This window comes from Lacerta agilis, chromosome 3, assembly GCF_009819535.1.
Source record: "Lacerta agilis isolate rLacAgi1 chromosome 3, rLacAgi1.pri, whole genome shotgun sequence".
Classification (NCBI taxonomy): Eukaryota; Metazoa; Chordata; class Lepidosauria; order Squamata; family Lacertidae; genus Lacerta; species Lacerta agilis.
The window spans coordinates 49,526,154-49,546,917 of NC_046314.1; the positions used below are offsets into that span (position 1 = coordinate 49,526,154).

Consider the following 20,764-nt stretch of genomic DNA (forward strand, 5'->3'; position numbering starts at 1 on the left):
TATTTAAAGTTACCGTGCTTGCATGGAAAATCTCCACAACATAAGCTTCAGAAGTATGTACGTACTGACTTTACAGTAGTAGATATATCAGGTCTTGTATTGCTGTTTAGAGCTAGTAATAGTGTTATGTTGTTAAACTGCAGTTGGTGCTCTAGACTAGTTGATAACCAGCTGTATAACAGTTTGGGGCATGTAGTAGACAAGAATTCACAGGGATGAAGCCAAATTTTATGAAATTATACATTTTATTATGTAAATATCTTGTAAATAAAATTCATTTATAACAAAATCCGATATGGTCAAATTATATTAAAGTGTTTGTTTTCATAATCTACATATAAAAGTATCTTCAAAATAGTGCTTAAATTAAAATCACATCAAGAGAGGTAGGCCATAATTCCAAGAGAGGTATTATAATTCCTTCTACTTTTTTGAGATATGTAACCCAGCATCTGTGCAATATGAGAAATATGTAAAACTCTCACTTGCACTTAACACTTCCACTATATTTTGACAATGAAATTTACTAACCCCAGCCAAAGTAAGTTCGTCCCAGGTTATTTTTAACTGGATTGCATGTGCATAATTTGCTAATCCAAACTTTAACACCCCTCCGCCCACGTAACAAGTGCTACATTGCTATCTTCAGTCTTGGTGGATCTATAGCAGGTCCACAGTTAGCAGCATCTAGCTGATTATAGTCTTCTATTAAATCAGACAAAGATGAAAGTGCTTCAGAGAAATAGGACTGCTCCATCCCATCAATATGTAGATAATGGTGAAGGTGAGCCTGCAAGAGTAGATGTTACATTAGTCACATGCTTTACAGGAACACTGAACAAATGAATTCAAGTCTTCTTCCAATTTCACGTGCAAAACTGGTTATAACTTTAATGTAAGGATCTGTTGTGATAATTTTTGGATTAAGGGTTAACAATAATAATAAGAATATCACACACAATCTATCCACAAAGTGTGTACTGTAGTTGGGTATGTGAGGGGTTTGGCACAGGGCAGAACAGAGACTTCCTACTTTCGCTCTCTTTTCCTCTGGTTCATGTCCATGTGCATTTGCACCACAGCCACCCAACCATTTCTTTAACTCCAAACTGTATTATAACCCCTTCGAAGTCCAAGTGAAGCATGTGGAGAGGCCATTAGTGCAGCATAATTCCACATACCGATTGTAATACAAGTACAACTGAACTACTTATAATAACAATATTACTTCTTATTGGGACGTGGGTGGCGCTGTGGACTAAACCACAGAGCCTAGGGCTTGCCGATCAGAAGGTCAGTGGTTCGAATCCCCACGGCGGGGTGAGCTCCCGTTGCTCAGTCCCTGTTCCTGCCCACCTAGAAGTTCGAAAGCACGTCAATGTGCAAGTAGATAAACAGGTACCGCTCCGGTGGGAAGGTAAATGGCGTTTCTGTGCGATGCTCTGGTTTACTAGAAGCGGCTTAGTCATGCTAGCCACATGACCCGGAAACTGTACGCCAGCTCCCTTGGCCAATAAAGCGAGATGAGCGCCACAACCCCAGAATCGTTCACGACTGGACCTAATGGTCAGGGGTCCCTTTACCTTTACTTCTCATTATGAGACATACCTTTTTCTTGTACAGCCTTGTGAATCTCTCCTTGAGCTCTACAAAAGTAGATTTTACACAAGTGTTATTTGCTAGTGCCAACAATGAGTGGGAATGACCCACAGGTGGTACTGAACAGAGGCCAGTTTTCCATCCTTCTTGATTCCAGGAGACAAACTGAAGTGAAGGTTTCAACCTGTAATGTGAAAGTATGAGACTGACATGAAGGCAAGTAGTAAAATAAACTACACAAAACATGAACACTAAATGCACATTTGACTCCCCCTCCCCCCGTGGCACTTTCATGTGCTTTCAGCTACATCTGTGCAACCGATCTGGCTGAATCCTAAATGTAATCAGACCAATTTTTACCAAATCCAGATTGGCTAAAGGCAGCTACAAATTGCTACAGAGTGGGTTGGGTTGATCTGAATCAATCTGAACTAAAAACAGCCTCTCAGAAAGCCAGTGTTAAATACAGGTAACCCCCCCCCCCATTTATGTGGGGGTTACATTCCGAGGCACCACGTGCGTCTGTGAAATAGCATATATTTGAAACCATTGAAAAAGCCTGCAAACATCCTGTTCTGTCCATGCCCTGCCCCTTTTTGTGACATTTTTGGATCACTTCAGGTTTGACACGATGTACGCATGTGCAGCTGCGCACATATTGAATGTGCGTAAATGGGGCGTGTGCGCCTGTACAGCACTACAGAAGAATGCTGGGTGTGAGGGAGCTAGACTTTGCTCACTAAGACCTTCAGCTTACAATCCAGAATTAGAATCTCATCCAAAGTATTTTGTTTTCTATGTCTGTCTTTATAAACAGGCTGTCATGCGTTTGTGTCAGTAGGTCTTGTGAGACAAATGTATCATAGCAAAAGCTTTGAGCAGTCACCCTGCCCTGCTACTTCACAGAAACCAGTGCCAGACCAACAGTGAGCTGAATTACTATACTGAAATGCAGCTGAACAGGCCAAAGAGCACGAGAATTGGCAGGATTGAGCACTCAACTGACTGTAGTCTTTCATACACAAACACAAGCACCTCTCTATGTGTGAGTGTGTTTAGAAAAAGCAAACTTTAAAAGGTTGCTAGCACAAAATCCCCCTCATCTACCTGTCCAACGTGTAACAAGGAGAGGCTGCTATGCCTCCAAATTTCATGCACCTATGTGACAAAAAACAAAATGCTGTGGTTGTTTGGTTTTCCAAATACACATGAATGGGAATACCAAATATTTGAATTGCCAGATCCAGTCAAAATGGGTCAGACTCCAGACTGATTTCTGGCAGATCAGGGCAAGATTTGGATTACCATATTCAGCCCCAAGTTAATTAAATGCTCAGTTAAATAGTATGTGATAGTGTTAATACCTATTTTCAGGCAAGTATGTTATGCTACCGGTACCTTAGCATTTAAAGCATTTATTTGAAAAATTCTATACATATGTACATAAATATATGTGGCTCATTTTTCAAGTCTCTGTAGGTTATTGAGAATATGGTCTTTCTCCTCTCCCTCTGGATGCAGCTGTGCCTGCAGAAGCGGATCAACATAACCTTAATAAGCTTACTGGAATTTGATCCTATAAACGAACACCAACTGGGAAGATTTGCTGTATGAACAGTTACCAGTTTCTCTTCTAATGTATGATATGTGCAAACCTTTCAATGTTTCTACGAAGGTCTGAAATCTGCACATTTCCTCTGACTAACAGGGCACAGGCAAGGTACAAACTGTGCTTTGGGTCAGCTCGTAACAGTTGGTGATCTTTGCTAAAAGCATCTGAAAACATTTGGTCCAACCTAAGAGAAAAAAAGAGTATCTGAGAATATGTAGCTGAGAAAACTTAGCAAATGTTAACAAAATCATAATTTGTCAGCAGAGTAACTCTATATATGCATCAAATAAAAATAGAACACTATTTCAGTTTAAAAGTATGTTGAAGATTTAAAAATAACAAGAGAGTACAAGATTCCTGTCACTTTATCATTTGTTACTAAACACATTCCATTTTATCTTCATGTAGTGAGCAACTATCATTCACATGTCAAACAAGGTTACCCACCTTCGAGAGGGCACATTAACATCAGCCAACGTATACAGTGGTGTCAAACTGGAAACAAGATAATGAAGTCGAGGAAAGGGAACCAAATTCATGCTGATTTCATTAAGATCCATATTAAGAGATCCTTCAAACCTAGCAGAGCTGTATACAGATAATGCAAGAGTTATGTAAAAAAAAGTTTGGACACATATATTGTAGCATACAAAATCACCCTTTTGAATATTTGTAAGCTTACACTGTGAAATGTGTTGCAATCATTTCATTGTTAAATTTTCACTAATTTTCCAGCCTCAAGTAGGGCAAAGTCCCTTAGCAATATAGAAAGAAACAACACCCTAAGGGCTACAAGAGTATTGCTTGCTGTGTTCAGCTGCTGCTACAAGAGCTTTTCCTCTTTGTAGTAGTGAAACAGGGCTATTCATCTCTGCTGTGCTTCCCTCACACATCATACCATAACAGTTGCACTACAAGCTTCTATTCAATTATGGGATGGAAAAGGAACATCTCTTAGTATATGCTACAATAGTGGGTGCAGGCAGACTAGACGTGAGAGAAGCTGGGTCTGCCAGACAGAAGAAATGAAAGGGGAGCATAGACATTTTACCACACAAGCTTAAGGTGACATCCATTGATTTCAGTTTTAATAACCACTTCTTATCTAATTAAAATTTTCAGAAGCTCACCTTGTCAAGTTCAACAATAAGTTGGCCACAATATTGTTCATAGCATCAAATGGTTTCTCCCGAGAATGCTTTATTCCACCTGCACTTGAAGTTACTAAGCTGGCTGGCTTTATGGTTGATCCTAACTTTCCACAGTTGGCCATCTGATTAATTTTGCTAACAATGTCAAATAAAGACTGCAAAAAGCATAGGTGAAAGAGCTGGTAAATTTTTTTTTGAATGCAAAGCTATCCAACTTACCGCAGACTCCTAGGCATGACTACTCAGAAAGTCTGCTGGATTCAATAGGGCTTACTTCAAGGTAAGTGTGTACACGGATTGCAGCTTTAATATTTTACTCAGTTGTTTCAGGTAAATTTTAAAATGAAGAATAAACAAAGAATAACTACATTGCACTTAAAACTGTAATCTAGAAAGGCTTTAAGTACAATAACTGCACTTTAATATCTTAGTAGTTAGTGGTTTCATTGGAGAAAGTATAACTTTAAATCAGGTGTCAACAACCTTTTTGGACCAGGAGGCACATTTTGAATTTTGAGAAAGTACTAGGGATGCCAGTCATAAAATGGCTGTTTGGGGAGGGGTGAGGGCATGGCATAACACAATTTTAGACAGAGTACAGACATTGCTGTGCCCCCCCCCACCTTATTCTTGCTGTGGGAAGTCATCTTTATCCAGCTGATCTTGATTGTGGATATAGCACAATACTGATTCCCAACCATGCTGTTATTTTATAATAGCAGGGAGCATTAACAGGAAAAAAAATACAAGGTGGCCACATCACACTCTTCTCTCTTGAACATACAGCATACATACAGACAGACACATGTGATACATACAGGCAATTCCCAATTTACGTGGGGGTTACATGTAGTCACACACATATCTAAAATGTTCTCTGCCTGTACACACACCTCTCACATGCTCTTATACTTCACATATACAAAGTCACACATACATTGCTCTTTTCTCTGCCCAACTGCATCTCTCATTCTCTTAGACCACACACATACTTCCCTCCCATCTCACGCAATCTCTCCCTCTCTCATGGAGCACACCCCTTCGCACTTTCTCTCACATGGTCCACACACACATCAATCTCTTTGCCCAATGCATCTCTCCCCCTCTCACAAAGCACACATACACCTCTCCCTCTCTGCCCAAATAGAAATCCCCCTCACACGCAAACATACAAGGAGCATATTTTAGCACTCACACCCCACATTCAGAAAAGCCCTTCCATGGGTGTAGGAAGTGTCTAATATTAGCATGAGAAGTTCTGAACCATTTAGGCCTCTACAGTCCCATATTGGAGACAAAGAAGCTAGCTCTATGCTTGTAGCACATCATTCTTCACTAGGGTCTAATGAGTTTTGCTGTTTTCCTATTTACAGGTATATTTGAGCACTGCCTCCCTCTCAATGTTAAGTAGCTCAATTTGGACCTATTGTTAATTAATTAAGCAAATTTGTTGTTTTTTACACAAAAAGGTATCCAAGCAACTTACAACTTACTGTTTGAACAATACAGGATATAGGATAACTTATTTTTAATAGTAATATGCCTCTTTTGAGTCAAGACTCAAAATGTTTTTTTATAAAAAAGTACACAAACCCTTTTTCCTGCTCAATTTAAAAGCAATAATTTAACTATTATTGACTACAAATGTCTATAATGAAGATGCCATATATTAGGTATTAAAATTTTCTTATTGTAAAGTTTATCATTATATGAAAAATAAATGCAAAACTGTACTTTTTGCATAAGATTAATACAGTATTATAAATGCTTACTTCATTTTCAATTGGCAATACACAGTCTGCATGGTCACTGAGTTCTTTCATAGCCAATACACTGTTATAAGGAGATGTAATGACATCATCCTCCCGGGAAGGATAAACTGAAGTAACAAATCTATATACTTCTGGAAATTCATCCTCAAGCAGCTTTAGTACGAACGTACCAAGACCAGATCCTGTCCCTAGAAGCAAGAATTCAAATAGTTACAATGACAAGAGTACATGAAAAAGTCCTGTGTGGTATTCAACTTCGTTTGGATTTTCTTACAAGTGAGACAGGTTTTTATTTTTATTTTAAAATTCACCAATTGAAAGTCCAGATTTGGTGATGCAAAGATTGTCTTCTACTGGAAAAATTATGAGCGCTTAAGGTAGCAGTTCACCAGTATCATTTCTTTTGATAGTGAGACTGCAGTATGGAATGCAATCTCAAATGGTATCCAACATTTGGATTTAATAGCCCAGATTTGAAGGCAGTATTTCCTTGAGACTTTCTAATCATGACTAGCTTATTATTTTAAGCAAAAACATTCAACATCATAAGAGCTATCCAATTTACAGTATTTTCCTGAGCAAATACATTTATGTTGTGTTCTGTGCTTGTGATAGAAATATACTTATTGCAGAAATACACATTTTTTGGTCAGATTACAATGAAAACACATTATATTGCTCATTTAGAGACTGCCAATGTATTCTGTCCATTACAATGTTGTCCTCAAAAGAATCTTCTAGCATAGGGTACTATTATTCACAGATCATAGATTTCAAGGATAATCACTTGCCTAAGGTCACCTAACGAGTTTATGACCCAAGTAAGATTTGCAACTGGGAGTCTGGCTGCACAAGAACCATGCTCTTCTCATGTAAATTACAAAGATGCTGACAAAAGAGTTTTAGTGCATAACATGCCATTATGCAGCAGAGCTTTAAGATGCATTATATAAATATCTTCTGATAAGGAGGTCCACAATTTAATCACCAGATTTCTATTGGTTATAGCTTTGATTTAGGAAATGTCTACTTGCCTGCTCCAAGCTCACTGCACAACACAACAAACACAAGGTCAAAGGGAAGTCTTGCTTGTGCTGGGTTGGAGACAGACAAATCCTCCTCCAAGTACTCTAGTATGCACAGAGGATAGGGGAGAGGCGAGGGTCCCATCTTTGATCATGTGCTGAGTTTGGAGCACTAGAGATGGTCCTTAAGGTCATGAACTCTTAAGCTTTCGTTTCACCTTTTATCATACTTACCCCCTCCCATGGAATGAATGACAAAAAAGCACTGCAGACAGTCACAATGCTCTGCAGTCTTTCTCAGCTTTTCAACAATATCTTCTCGGTATTGACACCCATACACTTTGTGACCCACAGCCCTGTAAATAGGAAACATTTAATATGCTGCCTTTCTAGTTCAACTCCGACAATTCTAGCTTATTTAATATGTTTTAAATTCTTCAAGTATTTTTATGCCTACACTGAGTTCCCCGCACTGAGTTTTTTACACTTAACAGAGCAACAATGTAGAAAGGTTTACAACTTAAAAATGAAATGGAGAATTTGAAAGTAGCTTTAATTATACTGGAAATAGCAGGCTGAGCCCCATTAAAGTCAACCAGGGGAAAGGCGTTCTGGCATGTACTGTACAGAGCTGACTCAGCAGCTGTGTGTCCATGGACACTCTTTGCTCCCTAAACAAAAAAATAATGGATTCATGTGAAAAGAGCCGGGGGGGGGGACGGGACAGGGGGAGAACAGTGAAACAGCATTAAAAAAAAAAAATTACCAAAAGCTTTTTACCAAAAACAAAAAAATCAAGAAAATAAAGGCTATAAAGGTATAACCAAACCATACAGTGTTCAGTGTGAGCAGGATAGAATTCTAAAGAACTGCCTTGTCCCTTTTCTCTTGGCCGCCTGGTTACGACATTTTTTATTCTAAGTGGAATTTGACCTGTCAAAGTGACAGCGCAACTCCATGAAAGGGAAAGACCCTGTGGGGGTGAGAGACCCAGGGTTGAATTGAAATACGTTATATCCGATTCCTGGGGTGAGAGCCCAGGAATGAAGGAAAAAAGACTTTGGGAACTGCAATTAGATGAAGATTGGAAGCTGGAAAAGGAGACGCTGGAAGGTGATGTACGGTATTTCCTGAAGATCTCTGCAAGGAAGGAGGAGGATGGTACTTTTGGACAAAAAGAAAAAGAGGTCATTTGGGACGAGGAGGTTGGAGAAGATCAGGGAGAGGCTTGGTGGTTGATCTCGAGTTGGTTATGGAAAATGGATAGAAGTGGGGTAGGGTAAAGGATTTGTAAAAAATTGTTAGGACGGCTCACCATGGTACCCTGAAGTCAGTGTGTTCAGTATCTTTTGATTTAGTTCTGTGGAGAAATACTTGGTCTGTTTATGTACAGCAGCAGTTTTTTGCAAAATAAGGAGGTAAGATTTGTTACAAGAAGTTATTTTATATCATGAAAATATTTTTTGTATTAAGAAGTTAGATGGCATGAAGTTATTTTATGTATTAAGAAATTATGGTTAGATATTTTGAAGATAAATGATTTAAATTTTGAGAATAAGAATGTTATTAAAGTAAATTTGAATTGGAAGCATAGGAGAGAAACGGGGGAAGTCCCCAAATTAGATTTGAAACAAGATATAAACAATTAAATGAAGAGTTGGTGTTCCTGTTTAGGTGTAGGTATGTATGTAGGTTTGTATTTTCTTTTCTTTTCTTTTCTTTTTTTAATTTTGTTTTTTGGTTTCTTTTGTTTTTATTGTATTTGTGGTTTATTGTGATGTGTTATGTCTTTTTTGTTTGTATGGAAAACCAATAAATTTTTGGTAAAAATAAAAAGGAATTTGACCTGTCAAGATGAGGTTTAGTGGACAGATCCTTTGTCTTTTTAGTATTTTTACTGTTAGATGTATTATTATAGAATTAGTTTATCCGTTCACACTTCCCCCCCTAATGACTGAAGGACTTGGAAGTTTTTAGTACTTCAGTTTGATCTTCTGTTCAGAATCTTCCCTTTCATTATGTAATCATTCAAAAGCTTTTTATAAAGTTTAGATTTCTGTGACTTAAATTCCCATCTGTTCCCCTTCTTCTCTTTAGTCAGCTGTTCATATCTGTAATTAGATTGCCATTTGACCAGAATGGACAACACTAGGAGTAGAAGAATACCAACACAGTAACATGATACATCATGGAAATTCACAAAATTGTTTTTTTTTAAAGAGTACATATGTAGATATGACATACTGGCAGAATAGTTACTAGCTGTGTTTTCAAGTTTTCCTAAAGGTAACAATAAAATAAAATATTAACGTGACCATTTATTCAAGAGACTGCAGGAAGTAAAAAGACAGAAATGTAGGAGTTCTGCTTTCAATTTCCATCTTATCTGTGTAAGAAATTTTTGTATGAAGATTTGAGGGGGAAAAATTCTATCCTCACCAGTTGTTCCCTGAGCCAGAAACATCTGTTATCAGCTGCTTGCTATCAAAGACATCTCTCAATGGCCCCTGCAGAATTTCATTCACTACACCCTCTTCCATGTCAATCAGGAGAGCCTTAAGGAGCAGAACAAAAAGAATTTGGACTCAGAACGTCTGTCTTTAAAAACATTACGCAAAATAAATGAAAAAGAGAAGGTAAAAAAAATGCTTTCTTTACTTTAATTTCAGCACACCCTTGGAATAAAAAAGCAGACTTCAAAAGAATATCTCTAATTTATTTGCCTCAGGATAAAATTTAATAAAGGATCATTTTGGCAGCCCTGATTTAGTGCAACTCAAGAATTAAAATGCACACATGCAACACATAAGGAAACATGCTCTTGCTAAAAAATAAACAAATTAGAATGACTGCTACTATGTCTCAGCTAATTTCCTTTTTAGAATGGTACATAACTTTTAATCTTTTCTTATTATTTATTTCAATCTTTCTCCTTTGTATCAAATGCTCTTGGGGCACATTCCACTAAACAGGGAGCAGAATAAAACATCTTAAAATCACAACCAACAATAAAATTAACTACTAGATAGACCCTACTATAATTAGCTCAACCAAAATGGCAACTTAAATACCAGTTTTTAACTTGATGCTAAGCGGCAAGGGGATGACATACTGTAACCTGAGAGCACTACAGCAGTGTTTTTCAACCTCACTATATTTAAGGATCTGGTGACTTCTGTTTCAGTGTATCTGAAGAAGTGTGCATGCACACGAAAGCTCATACCAAGAACAAACTCAGTTGGTCTCTAAGGTGCTACTGGAAAGAATTTCCTATTTTGTTTCAACCTTTTTTGGGCAAGGGCACACTTGTTTTATGAAAAAAATCACAAGGCACACCACCATTAGAAAATGTTAAAAAATTTAACTCTGTGCCTATATTGACTATATATAAAGTAATTCTCTTGAATAGGAATCAAATAAACACAATTTTTCCCACGGCACACCAGGCAACATCTCGCGGCACACTAGTGTGCCGCGGAACAGTGGTTGAAAAACACTGCACTACAGCAGAAACCAAGACACTATTGTATATGCTTTCTAAACCCCCTTCTCTTAGTTGAATTACTGGTATTTTCAATTTAAACAATGACATTGAAGCCAACAGTACTTTATCACTAGGTAAATGTACATAAAATAAAATGGTACTGCTAATGGTACCATGATGTTAACACACCACAGAATGGCATTTACTTTCCTTTACTGTGTTTAGAGAAGCAGCAATTGTGCCATTAGCTATCTGATAAAGAAATATTAAATCTAGTTTACAAACTTGCTCATGTTCTGATGAGCTTTTACTTATTTTTCTAATTGGGCTCTTTAAGTGTGGAAATGACAGTTGGATTGAAGGGGAAAAACTGTGCATGTGCAGTTCAGAAGGTTTGTGAAGCATGTTGTGTCTCATAGCTGGATCAGTGTCAGTCTCTAAGGAACCAGCAACATTCCTATATTCCTTGTGTTTGCAATTTGTTTCTTTTACTTGTTTTCTTGTTTGTTAAAATATACCTTTCTGGAAGCCATTATTTTTAGTTTATCGTTTACAATTGAACTATATGATTTGTTTTGAAACAAACAGCAAAACATATATCCAAGCGCGCACACACGGATATAATAAAACCTAAAATTTCAAAATAAAAATTAAAAATTTCAGATATTTCAGAGGCATACAAAGTATAAGAATTGACAGAATCAAAGAGGTTTCCCCCTTACGCGTGCTTTTAAGGAATAGATTTTTCCTCTGCAGTCAGCACTATCATCATCTGTCCTAGAAAAAACAGAAGCAAAATTAATAAAAATCATGGAAGAGGACTACACCTAAGCTATCAGAGTATTACAATTTTCCCCTTTCACTGAGATTTTCACATTAAATTGAAAAGCAGAACAAGAACTAATATAAAGACTGCACACTTTATGAATTTCATTGCTCTTGCTCATTTTATTGAAGCTTGCCATGCAGAAGTCAATTAGGCTTTTCCTAGCCTAGGGATGGAAAGAAAACATCACCTGCTTAATTTCTGCAGTTGTGTAGACAAAGGAGAACTATTAAATAAAACCTGGCATGCCTACCAATTTTAAGCAGTTATATATTTTATATCTTGGCTAGAGCAACACTGACCACAATCTTATTGAGGCAAGTTGATACTGCAAAATATGAATTACTCCAAAACAATGAACACCAAGCACCAAAGCCCATTCAGTACAGGCCAGACATAAGTAACTGATTATAATGTATGCTGACATGACTGGAGACAAGATCCTACCCACTGACACCCACGGTATCTACAAACCCCAAAGGGAAGGAGAGAAATAAAAAATAAGTGGGGCATAAATTGAACAAGAAATCCACAAAGTAAATGCTGGATCACTGCAATTTTATTTTTGTGACGCAGCACAAGATGCTAACTAACTTGCCTGCAGTAGTGCAAGGTATGATGAAGCAACATTTCTCTATGGATCCCAAATATTGTGTTATTTATTTTAAGGGCATCTTTAATAATTTAAGATTGTTCATAAAAAGAAAACTTACCTGGTATTCACATTTCTAAAGAAACTGCTTAATGCTTCATCGTAAATTCCTTTCTAAAAAAGAATCATTCAGTAAGCAAAACTTAAGTGTGACACTTGTGCCAAGACTTATTATGCATTCTTAAAACGATTTAACTCTTTTGAGATTATACATGCTCCTAATATAAAGCCTCATGTATGCCATTAACGTGCAAGTAGAGCTCAAAAACATGGAATCCACAAATTATTTAATATCTATAATTATATACAGAGAGAACATCCTATATATTAGAAAGGAAAGTTGCATCATAAGTAAAGCAATAGTTTTGGATTTTTTTCAGGATGAATTCATGCTGTAATGCACATTGGGACTTAAAGGCTCTCAAAATTTACTGTATTAGTAAAATCTGGTAACCCCTCAGGCATCTGGTTGGCCTCTATGAAAACAGGATGCTGGATAAGGTGGCTCACTGGCCTGATCCAGTAGGCTCTTACATTCTGCAAGCAGAGCAAGTGGCTGGGATCAACTCATCCTAGACTCTTTGCCCCCTCTGCAAGAAAATGACAGCTTTTTCATCAATAGTCTGGTGACCCAGGCAGGTGACCCATTTGAATGATCACGCTTGCCCTTTTTAGCCAATAACAGATGACAAAGAGTTGACTAGTGGGGTCCAGGAAGTGGCTGATGTCTCCTTGTTACAGTGGCCTTGAAACGGAGGCTACGCATCTCTAGAGTCTTTTGGATGAAACTGATTTTAAACACCCATTTCAATTGGGTTTCAGGCTGTTTCGTAATGTAAATTGCCTTGGTCATCCTGATGGATGATCAGTTCTTGGAGAAGAGAACATGCCCCTATTGATTATCCTGGACCTATTGATGGCTCCTGTTTAATGTTCCAACTAGTTAGCCACCCCTTCTTCCAGGATACTGCATTCCACTAAGCATGTTCAGTCCTCACTGGGGCTTTGATGTTCTTGTTGTTCCCTTCAGCTTTTTAAAAAAGTGTTATCTGTCTTTCTACAAACCTTGAGGTTCTCTTGTGCATATTCCCGTTCTATATTAATGGTGCCACTTTGGCCACACAAGCGTTAAAAGAGTGGTGCTCCTGTGTGGATATCTTGTGTTCCACATTCCAGCCATTCCCTTCGTCCTTCCAATGCCCATTAATCTTCCCGCGTTTTCCCCAACAGCATTCTCTAGCCACTGGGTATATTTAGTTCCTCGACTAAAGCAGGTGAACGAAGACACGGGAATGCCAGAACAAAGGAAATGGCAGCTGTTTCTAAAAATGACTTGAGTAAGAATATGATTTGCTCTTTTAAACAAGCAGCCATTTTAACTCGTCCACTGCGGAACTGAGGGACAAGTAGCAGGAAAGCGCGTTAAAAAGCGCGCCAGGGGCACGCCCACAAATTCCAAATCGCGGCGGTTTAACGGACACACCTTTCAGCGGTTTCCTCAGAGGGGCGGGGCAAGGGGGCAGTCAAGCGGGCATGCGCGTAAAACGTTCCTAGTCGTTTGCTTATTACTGAGCATGCGCGAGCTGACTGGCGTTTTAATTCTCCTCCCAGTCATCAGGCGGTGCTTGTTACCTTGTTGACGGAGGCGTGTTCCCGCAGTGCCAGATCCCAGAAGCGGCATCCTATCTGGTTGCCACACTGACCCACTATGAGGTGAAAAAACAAACAAACAGAGATCAAGCTGCCGAACAGAACAGAGCGGTGTGAAACGCGGCCATAGAGGTGGGAGGGAGAAGGGGGCGGGAGAGAGCACGCGCGCGCTCACCCTGAACCACCACTGACTGCGTCATGTCTTCCGTTGGCGCGGATCTGGTTTCTGTAAGGCCGCTCGCCTCTAAAAGGCCTGCGAGAAGTGTAGCCCCGCCCACTACGGACGTGCGTGTGGTGAAAGTTGTGTCGCAGGGAGGTCTTCTGGTCGCACGCTCCGCTGCCGAGACGCGCCGCGAACGGTCGTGGAGCGGAGTGAACGGTTTTGTTCTTGCTTTGCGCGCATGCGCCGCCCCGCGCCGCAAACGGTTCCCTCACTAATAACAGTTGTCCGTTTGTATACAGTGGACCACGCCCACTTTGGCTCGCTTTGTTCCGCCCTCACGGTCGTACTTTATGCAAAGGAGGGCGAGGCTCATGTCAGAGCGGGGATTTCGACGGGTCGGCCCCGCTAGCCTCTGTCGCCCCCTGCAGGACAACTTATTTCCATGCGGCTGCTAAAAAGTCCGGGAGTCGCATCGCTCTCCCTTCTTATCTGGCCACCATCTGGCAATGACCGTCTGGAAGCGAGTAGAAAACGCGAAGGGAAAGGACCTTTCCGTTAAGCACGTCGCGTATGAATACAAAAGAGTAACATTAAAAAAAAAGTTGGAATCAAAACGCATCGCAAAATAATCTGTTCAAAATCACGGTTCTGTTTGAACAGAGCATCCCATTAGGTGACCCTCCTCCTACGCTGCCACCTGGACCATGTGCTCGTCGTTGGTATGCTGGTGGGCTCCTCGTTGGTATGCTGCAAAAGAGATAAGTTTGGGGACTAAATAGGGAACTGCAGCAAAGTGCTTCATTATTTGACCCAATTGTGCAAAGGCACACAAATTCTCAATCACAAGGGTCTGGTAGGTTATCATATTCCTGTGAGGAGTGCATTGTGTTATAAAGATCACAGTTTTGCACTGAGAAGTGAGCTGTAATAATACAGTCAGAAGAACCTAGAGCAGTGATGGCGAACCCGTGGCACGCGTGCCACAGCTGGCACGCAGAGCTCTCTCTGCTGGCACGCCAGGGGCGGGGAAATGGCGCCGCCGCGCTGCTCTGCTCATGCGTCCTGCCAGCGCAGGCGCAGCAGCGGACAGCAGCAATTTCCCTCCTTGGCGCCTGTGGTGTTTGGCTGCTGCTGCTGCGGAGGATTCGACGCGAGGCAACGACGACGGCGAGGTAACAGCAGCGGCGGGCTGGGCCAGGGGCGGCGGGTGAGGGGGAAGCCCTCCTTTTGAGCGCTGCGAGCGGGGGTGGGGGGAGCCGCGCGGCCCCGCCGGCGATGCCATCCCTAAGTAAAATGGCAGTGCTATGTATGTTCGGGTGGAAGGAAGGATGGAAGGAGGCAAATGTGGAGCTCTTTACTTAAACATGTGCACACAGGGTTGGTGCATTGGAGGAGTAGGCGGCCACCTCCCCTTCCATCCGAGTGGTGTTTGGGATGGCGCGAAGAAAAGTCTCGCTAAGACCCAAGCCGCCAAGGGGCGCGCGCCCCCGCGCAGGAGTAGGCGGAGCTGTGCAGGAGCTGAGCGGCGTTTGCTTCCCGCCTCGCACTGCCGGGTGGGCTTTTCTTCCCAACCGCCTTCACAGTCCGGGAGGCGCCATTGCTGTGGTGGCGGCTCTCACATGTCTTTAGCTACCTCCTCCGACTGCCCGAGCGCTCTCCGGTAAGGAGGAAGTCAAACCTCGAAGAAAGGGCAGGAGCTGCATTTGGGAAGGTTTGGGATGCAACCACTATGGTTCCTCCCTTTGCCCAGTTTTTGCAAAACAAAAACAAAACCCCCACACATAATAAATAAAAAAACCCACTGGCCCTTTCCTGCGTTCCGTTTTCTGGGAACGGTCTGTCTCCTCCCTCTGCAAAGTTGTATGCAGATGCGGAGAGGAGGGCGGCGAATAACACCGGAGTTCATGCAGGGAGAACTAACTCTCAAAAGTCTTTCTCTCTCTTCTCTTCCCTTCCTCCCCCCCCTCTACTTCCTTAAAGGTAAATTACATGCATCAAGGCAGCTTTGCCTGTATCACATTCCGCGGATTGATTGCTTATGTATTTACACACACCAGCACAGTCGTGGGCGAAATTTTATTCAGTGTACCCAAAATAAAATAACTCTTTGAACCTGCTGCCCATAACCTTCTATCGATCTGGCTATGAATAATAGGTTGAGAAAGATTCAAAGAACAAATGAAGGGTTGTACTGGTATGTATATTATTTCCTCAGAGCAACCCCAGTGAAATAAGTGAACTTAAGGCCATTTAATTGCAGTGTTGGCACTTTGAAATAAAAAAGTTGGTTTTCCACTGCAGTTTGGGCACTCGGGCTCAAAAAGGTTCGCCATCACTGACCTAGAGCACTCTAATCAAGAAACATTTTAGCAAAAAGTATCCAAAATAGTCAATACAGTTCATGCCTGTGAAAATAATAAAAGCTAGTCTTTTAATTCAAAATAGAATATGAAGTTTACAAGTGATTATGCTTCATGATTTTGTAGGTATATTACCTTCAAGTACTAGAACAGACAATCACCTGTTCCATTTTTTCTTTCTTGTTTTCAGACCTGAGGATAGGAAGTATATTGCTGACCTTCACCCTTACCCCAGTGCAGAGGGTGAAATGAAGCAGAAGCAAAGCTTGATTGCATACACAAGTTGATTGGAAGAGACAGCCTTGACCTTTCATGCTATTCCCCTAAATAATCCCACCAAATAAATGCATTAACTCTGTTCTACCTGTATACAGGCTCTGTATCTTGTACAGAAGCATGAGAATGGATGTTCTTGTGTTTCCCCCCATAACAGTCAAGTGTCTCTAAGTTTCAAATAAATGGGTGAAGCTTCTTTGCTCTCCATGACCTGTCCATCAGTTCAGACTAGAGACTGTTTTGGAGAAGATTCCATTAGGTGTACTCCTACCTAACCCTTGGGAAGCTCATTCTTAGTTCAGATTACCTGCTGGTGAACCAAACAGGATAAATAATATGTTGCATTAGGGAAGATGGTTGGTAAATAACTAAAGTAGGGCAAATGGTTGCACTGTCCCAAGGTACTAGTTTCTAGAGATTTAATAACTTTAAAAAATCTCCATATACATATTTGATGCAAAATGTATTGCTGCTAATGCTTTATAAGGAAATAATGTATATATAGCAGATATATAATTTAAAGCTTTATTTCTTTATTCTTTCTCATTTTCCTGTTTACATTTCCATAGAGATTTTTCTGCTAAGGTCAATCAACTGCCATTGTTTTGGCTTTCATTATAGAGAAATAAAGGCACAAGCATTTGAGGCATGCAGTTCTTTTATTTGAAACAAGATTTACATTTGGAATTTAAAACATTTGAAATAGTTTTTAAATGAACACTCATTCAGTGTGCTGAGTACAGCTTGTTTTAAGGTAGACTAGGCTGGAAAATTTGAATTTTTCAAGTGGAAAATGATTGTTCAGGTTTCTTTTTTCCTAGTTTCAGGCATAAATGCATAACACTGCCTCCAACTTAGAATGTCATTTTGTCCTTAACTGAAAATCTGATTTCCTAATAAGAGTGCTAAGAGTAAAATCATGTTGCTGAAATATATCTATAAAACTAATATGAGCAAAAAAATTAAGGAATTAATTACATTTGTCAGTTGTGGAAATGAATTATAGTAAGTTCAACGTATTCAAATGAATTCGAATAAAATATCAGTTTTCCTGTGATAATTGTTTTCCCCAGTCTAATTGAATGAAGAATAAAGAGACCAAACAAAACGATTCAAAAGACAATTGCTGGTGAAGCATGTCCATGACAGTTTATTTTGTAATGTACATGTAGCAGATTTATTCAGTACAAACTACAAGCAAAGATCCACTCACGGCACAGGCAGAGCACCTGTGCATGAAGGATCCCAATACAGTTCAGGAGAGATCTGTTTCCCCCCTTTCCCCACCAATGGATGCATCGAATTACGGTACATGCACATGTGGCAACACTCCTCTTGTAGTGTGCCTTGCAAGTTATTGAGGCTTCATGAGTACTGCACTGGGCAGAGAGATAGGACGGGATAAAGATTCTCCATGCATTTGTTAATAGATCCACAGTGAATACAGTTGACTCAGGAGTTACATTCCAGGGATAGTGTGTAAAGCCAAAATCTTGCATAGTCAAAATTCACGTGCCCTACATCTCCAAACTCTCTCCCAAGGCAAGTGCAATGCAAGTGGGATTGCCAGTGTTTTTTCTGCTGGGAGCTCACACTCTTAAAAAAAAATCCTGGCCAAGCACATAAAGCTGAATTCACACAAGTTAATGTGCATAAGTTGCGAGTTGACTGTAGTGACCAAAGGTTGTTTTAGCAAATCCGCAGCATATGAACTGAAATAAAACCCTATGGTTCTGTTAAACCTTTAATTTTTTTTAAAATTTACTTGTTCGTGGCCAATAAACATTTCAATGCTCTTCAGTGCTTGCTACCCAGACTCAGCTGGGGCAGAATTGACAAAATGATTTTTTTGGGGGGGGGGTCAGAAATCCATATTTGAAGTGCAGTTTCTGGGCAATGATGAGCAAGGCATTTGCAGTGTCACAATAGAAGAAATGAAGTTCTTTGTCTGGAGCCTCTTGATACAGATGGGTGGGTTTCTGCTTGGGCTCCTTGCTGATTCACACAACAGCTATAATTTTGTGCAGAACTGGGCATGCCTAAATCCGTTACTTCAGTGGGTTTGGTGAACCCATATCTGCTTAGAATTAGACTCATAATACTCATTTCCCAGCTGCCCTTATGTCCCTCAGTAATTTGGCACATTGCAACATACTTATAATTTTTTTGGAAGCAAATTCCCAATGAAAAAAATAATAATGCTTTATTGTGTACATATAGTGAGTGATATATTTTCATTTCCTTGGTACTAAGAATTGAAGGTAGCACAATTTTTCTCCTTTGGGGCTGTACAGGCCCCTGCAGTTAGGAGTTCAAGTGGCAGGACATAGGTTGATGCTCACAGCACCACTGACCAAAGCTGCCTTACTGAAACTTACTGGTCTTTCATCAATCATAAAGTTACGGATGCATCCAGTAAAGGAACTGTGGGTGGTAAGGCTGAATGTCAGGAGAGACTCTGTAGAGAGGTGGGAAAAAAAATACACAAGTCGTTCAAGAACTCCAGTATCAATATAAGATCATGCTAGGACTGGTTTAACTAAAAAAGACAGCTGTGTAAAACTTGGAATGTGGTTTGTTTGAATGGTATTGCCCTTGTTACTGCTGTTTACTTTGATATGTATATATGTATGTATATATATGTATGTGTGTGTATGTGTGATTTATAAATAGTTGTCAAATAAGTTTTCAATAAAGTAAATTATTTTGGTCTTATATTTGTACTGTATTATGTTATATTGTCAATCACTTGTATTGAAATTACTCCTTCTAAAATATAGCACAAAGATGTATAGAGAGCTACTCCATCCCACCTCCAACAACAAATCTTTTTATTACAGTCAAAAACCAGCATAAGGAGGGAGGGGTACAATCATTTAAAATCTAAAGCTCCCCCCCCAAAAAAAAATTATAGGTCTTTGCTAATGAACAGCACAAGGTATGTGGCCATTACTTTAAATAATACTTTTTTAAACACACACACACTAGATTAATCTTTGAAAATAATACTAAAATGAGAATAAATCTTACCTGGCACTCCCCCAACAAACACAGGCTCCCTGTGGTCAATTGCTCTTGGATTTAATGGTCCTACTACATGATTCACTTCTGAATCTACATCCAGCTGTACCACATTAGCATCTCTAATAACTGTCATATGAAGCAAAAAAGAATAATATGGATCACCACTCTTTCTGATTTTTCTTGCATACAAGCATACTCATAAACATGAAAATCCTAAAGAACTAGACTATTTCCCCATGACCTGGATATGCTCTCATATCTGAATAGCTCAGTACAGTAGGTCCCAACATGGATCTTACAACTCCAAAGCCATGGGCAGGATTCACCTAACAACTCCCTTAATGGAAGCTGTGCAAGGGCTTCAAATTGCACCATAGGGCTTTCCCCCTTCTACCTCCGAAATTAGCTGGGAGGGGACTTGTGAGAACCTCAGGAATAGCACATTTGAGGAGGAAAGGGTGGGGGTTGCTGTCTGACAAGCTGAAATGCTGAAAATGGAGACATTTAACCTTCCTATGCTTAGGACAAATTACATATAATTGTGTATAATATGTATAATATAACATGGCATTGTTCCCCGCACCCTGTTATGCAAGTAGCAAATGATGTGCCTAGAAGCATGGAAATAGATAATGTGACATTAGTACATGGGTAAATTGTCCCATATATTGCAAAAGATGATAGGAGATTAATTGGATGTTTTCCATTTTCAGTAGCAGCCAAACCCTAACCACAGAATTTTGGATACATTGCTACCCTTTTGCAGACCAAGCGCTACCTGATTTCCACACATGCATGGCCTTATAATTCTAAGTCATTTACATACGTGATATGATTTAGAGCTCTAGCCGGTATTGATAATGTTCAGGGATGCTGGGAGTTGTGCCCCAACAACATCTGGAGGGAGCAGCCCATCAGCCATCCCTGATTTAGAGTACTGATGAGATGGAAGATCAGGAATCGACACTGTGAACAAGAGACTTCAGGAGTCTCTTGCAATTCTGTGCCATCGGCCATCACTCACCTGCAATTCTGTGCCATCGGCCATCACAGAGATTCTGTTTTGGTGTAACTGAGGTTGAGAAGTCTTTGATGCCATTGTTCAGCTTCACAATGACCTGGGAGAACAATTTTATTCACATTTAAAATCTTAGTTTTGACTGTAAAGAT

At 40.0% G+C, this 20,764-nt stretch overlaps 2 protein-coding genes and 1 long non-coding RNA gene across 4 annotated transcripts in view; 1 reads left to right on the plus strand and 2 right to left on the minus strand.

Annotated features, from left to right (window-relative positions):
* Positions 1–231: 231 nt before the first annotated feature.
* On the minus strand, positions 232–14,060 carry TUBE1 (tubulin epsilon 1). Of its 2 annotated transcripts, XM_033143627.1 has the most exons (12): positions 13,947–14,060; positions 13,754–13,827; positions 12,183–12,235; positions 11,366–11,420; positions 9,599–9,714; positions 7,394–7,515; positions 6,135–6,322; positions 4,342–4,517; positions 3,659–3,799; positions 3,255–3,395; positions 1,609–1,783; positions 232–790 (listed from the first exon to the last, which is right to left on the minus strand). In XM_033143627.1, the coding sequence occupies exons 1-12, from the start codon at positions 13,969–13,971 to the stop codon at positions 632–634; spliced, it is 1,425 nt and encodes a 474-aa protein (XP_032999518.1). In that variant the 5' UTR covers positions 13,972–14,060; the 3' UTR covers positions 232–631. The 2 variants fall into 2 exon arrangements, with proteins under 2 accessions (XP_032999518.1, XP_032999519.1); XM_033143628.1 differs by lacking the exons at positions 13,754–13,827; positions 13,947–14,060 and adding an exon at positions 13,187–13,329.
* Positions 13,640–16,774, plus strand: LOC117043681. The gene is made up of 2 exons (XR_004426220.1): positions 13,640–13,834; positions 16,485–16,774. It is a non-coding gene; the product is annotated as an uncharacterized LOC117043681 (long non-coding RNA).
* A 1,650-nt stretch (positions 16,775–18,424) lies between these two features.
* Positions 18,425–20,764, minus strand: part of LAMA4 (laminin subunit alpha 4) — a 76,416-nt gene continuing 74,076 nt past the window's right edge. The window contains exons 36-38 of the mRNA XM_033143629.1: positions 20,619–20,712; positions 19,601–19,720; positions 18,425–19,028 (exon numbers count right to left, since the gene is read on the minus strand). Coding sequence (XP_032999520.1) covers positions 18,883–19,028; positions 19,601–19,720; positions 20,619–20,712 — 360 coding nt within the window. The 3' untranslated portion in view covers positions 18,425–18,882. The remainder of the gene's footprint in view (positions 19,029–19,600; positions 19,721–20,618; positions 20,713–20,764) is intronic.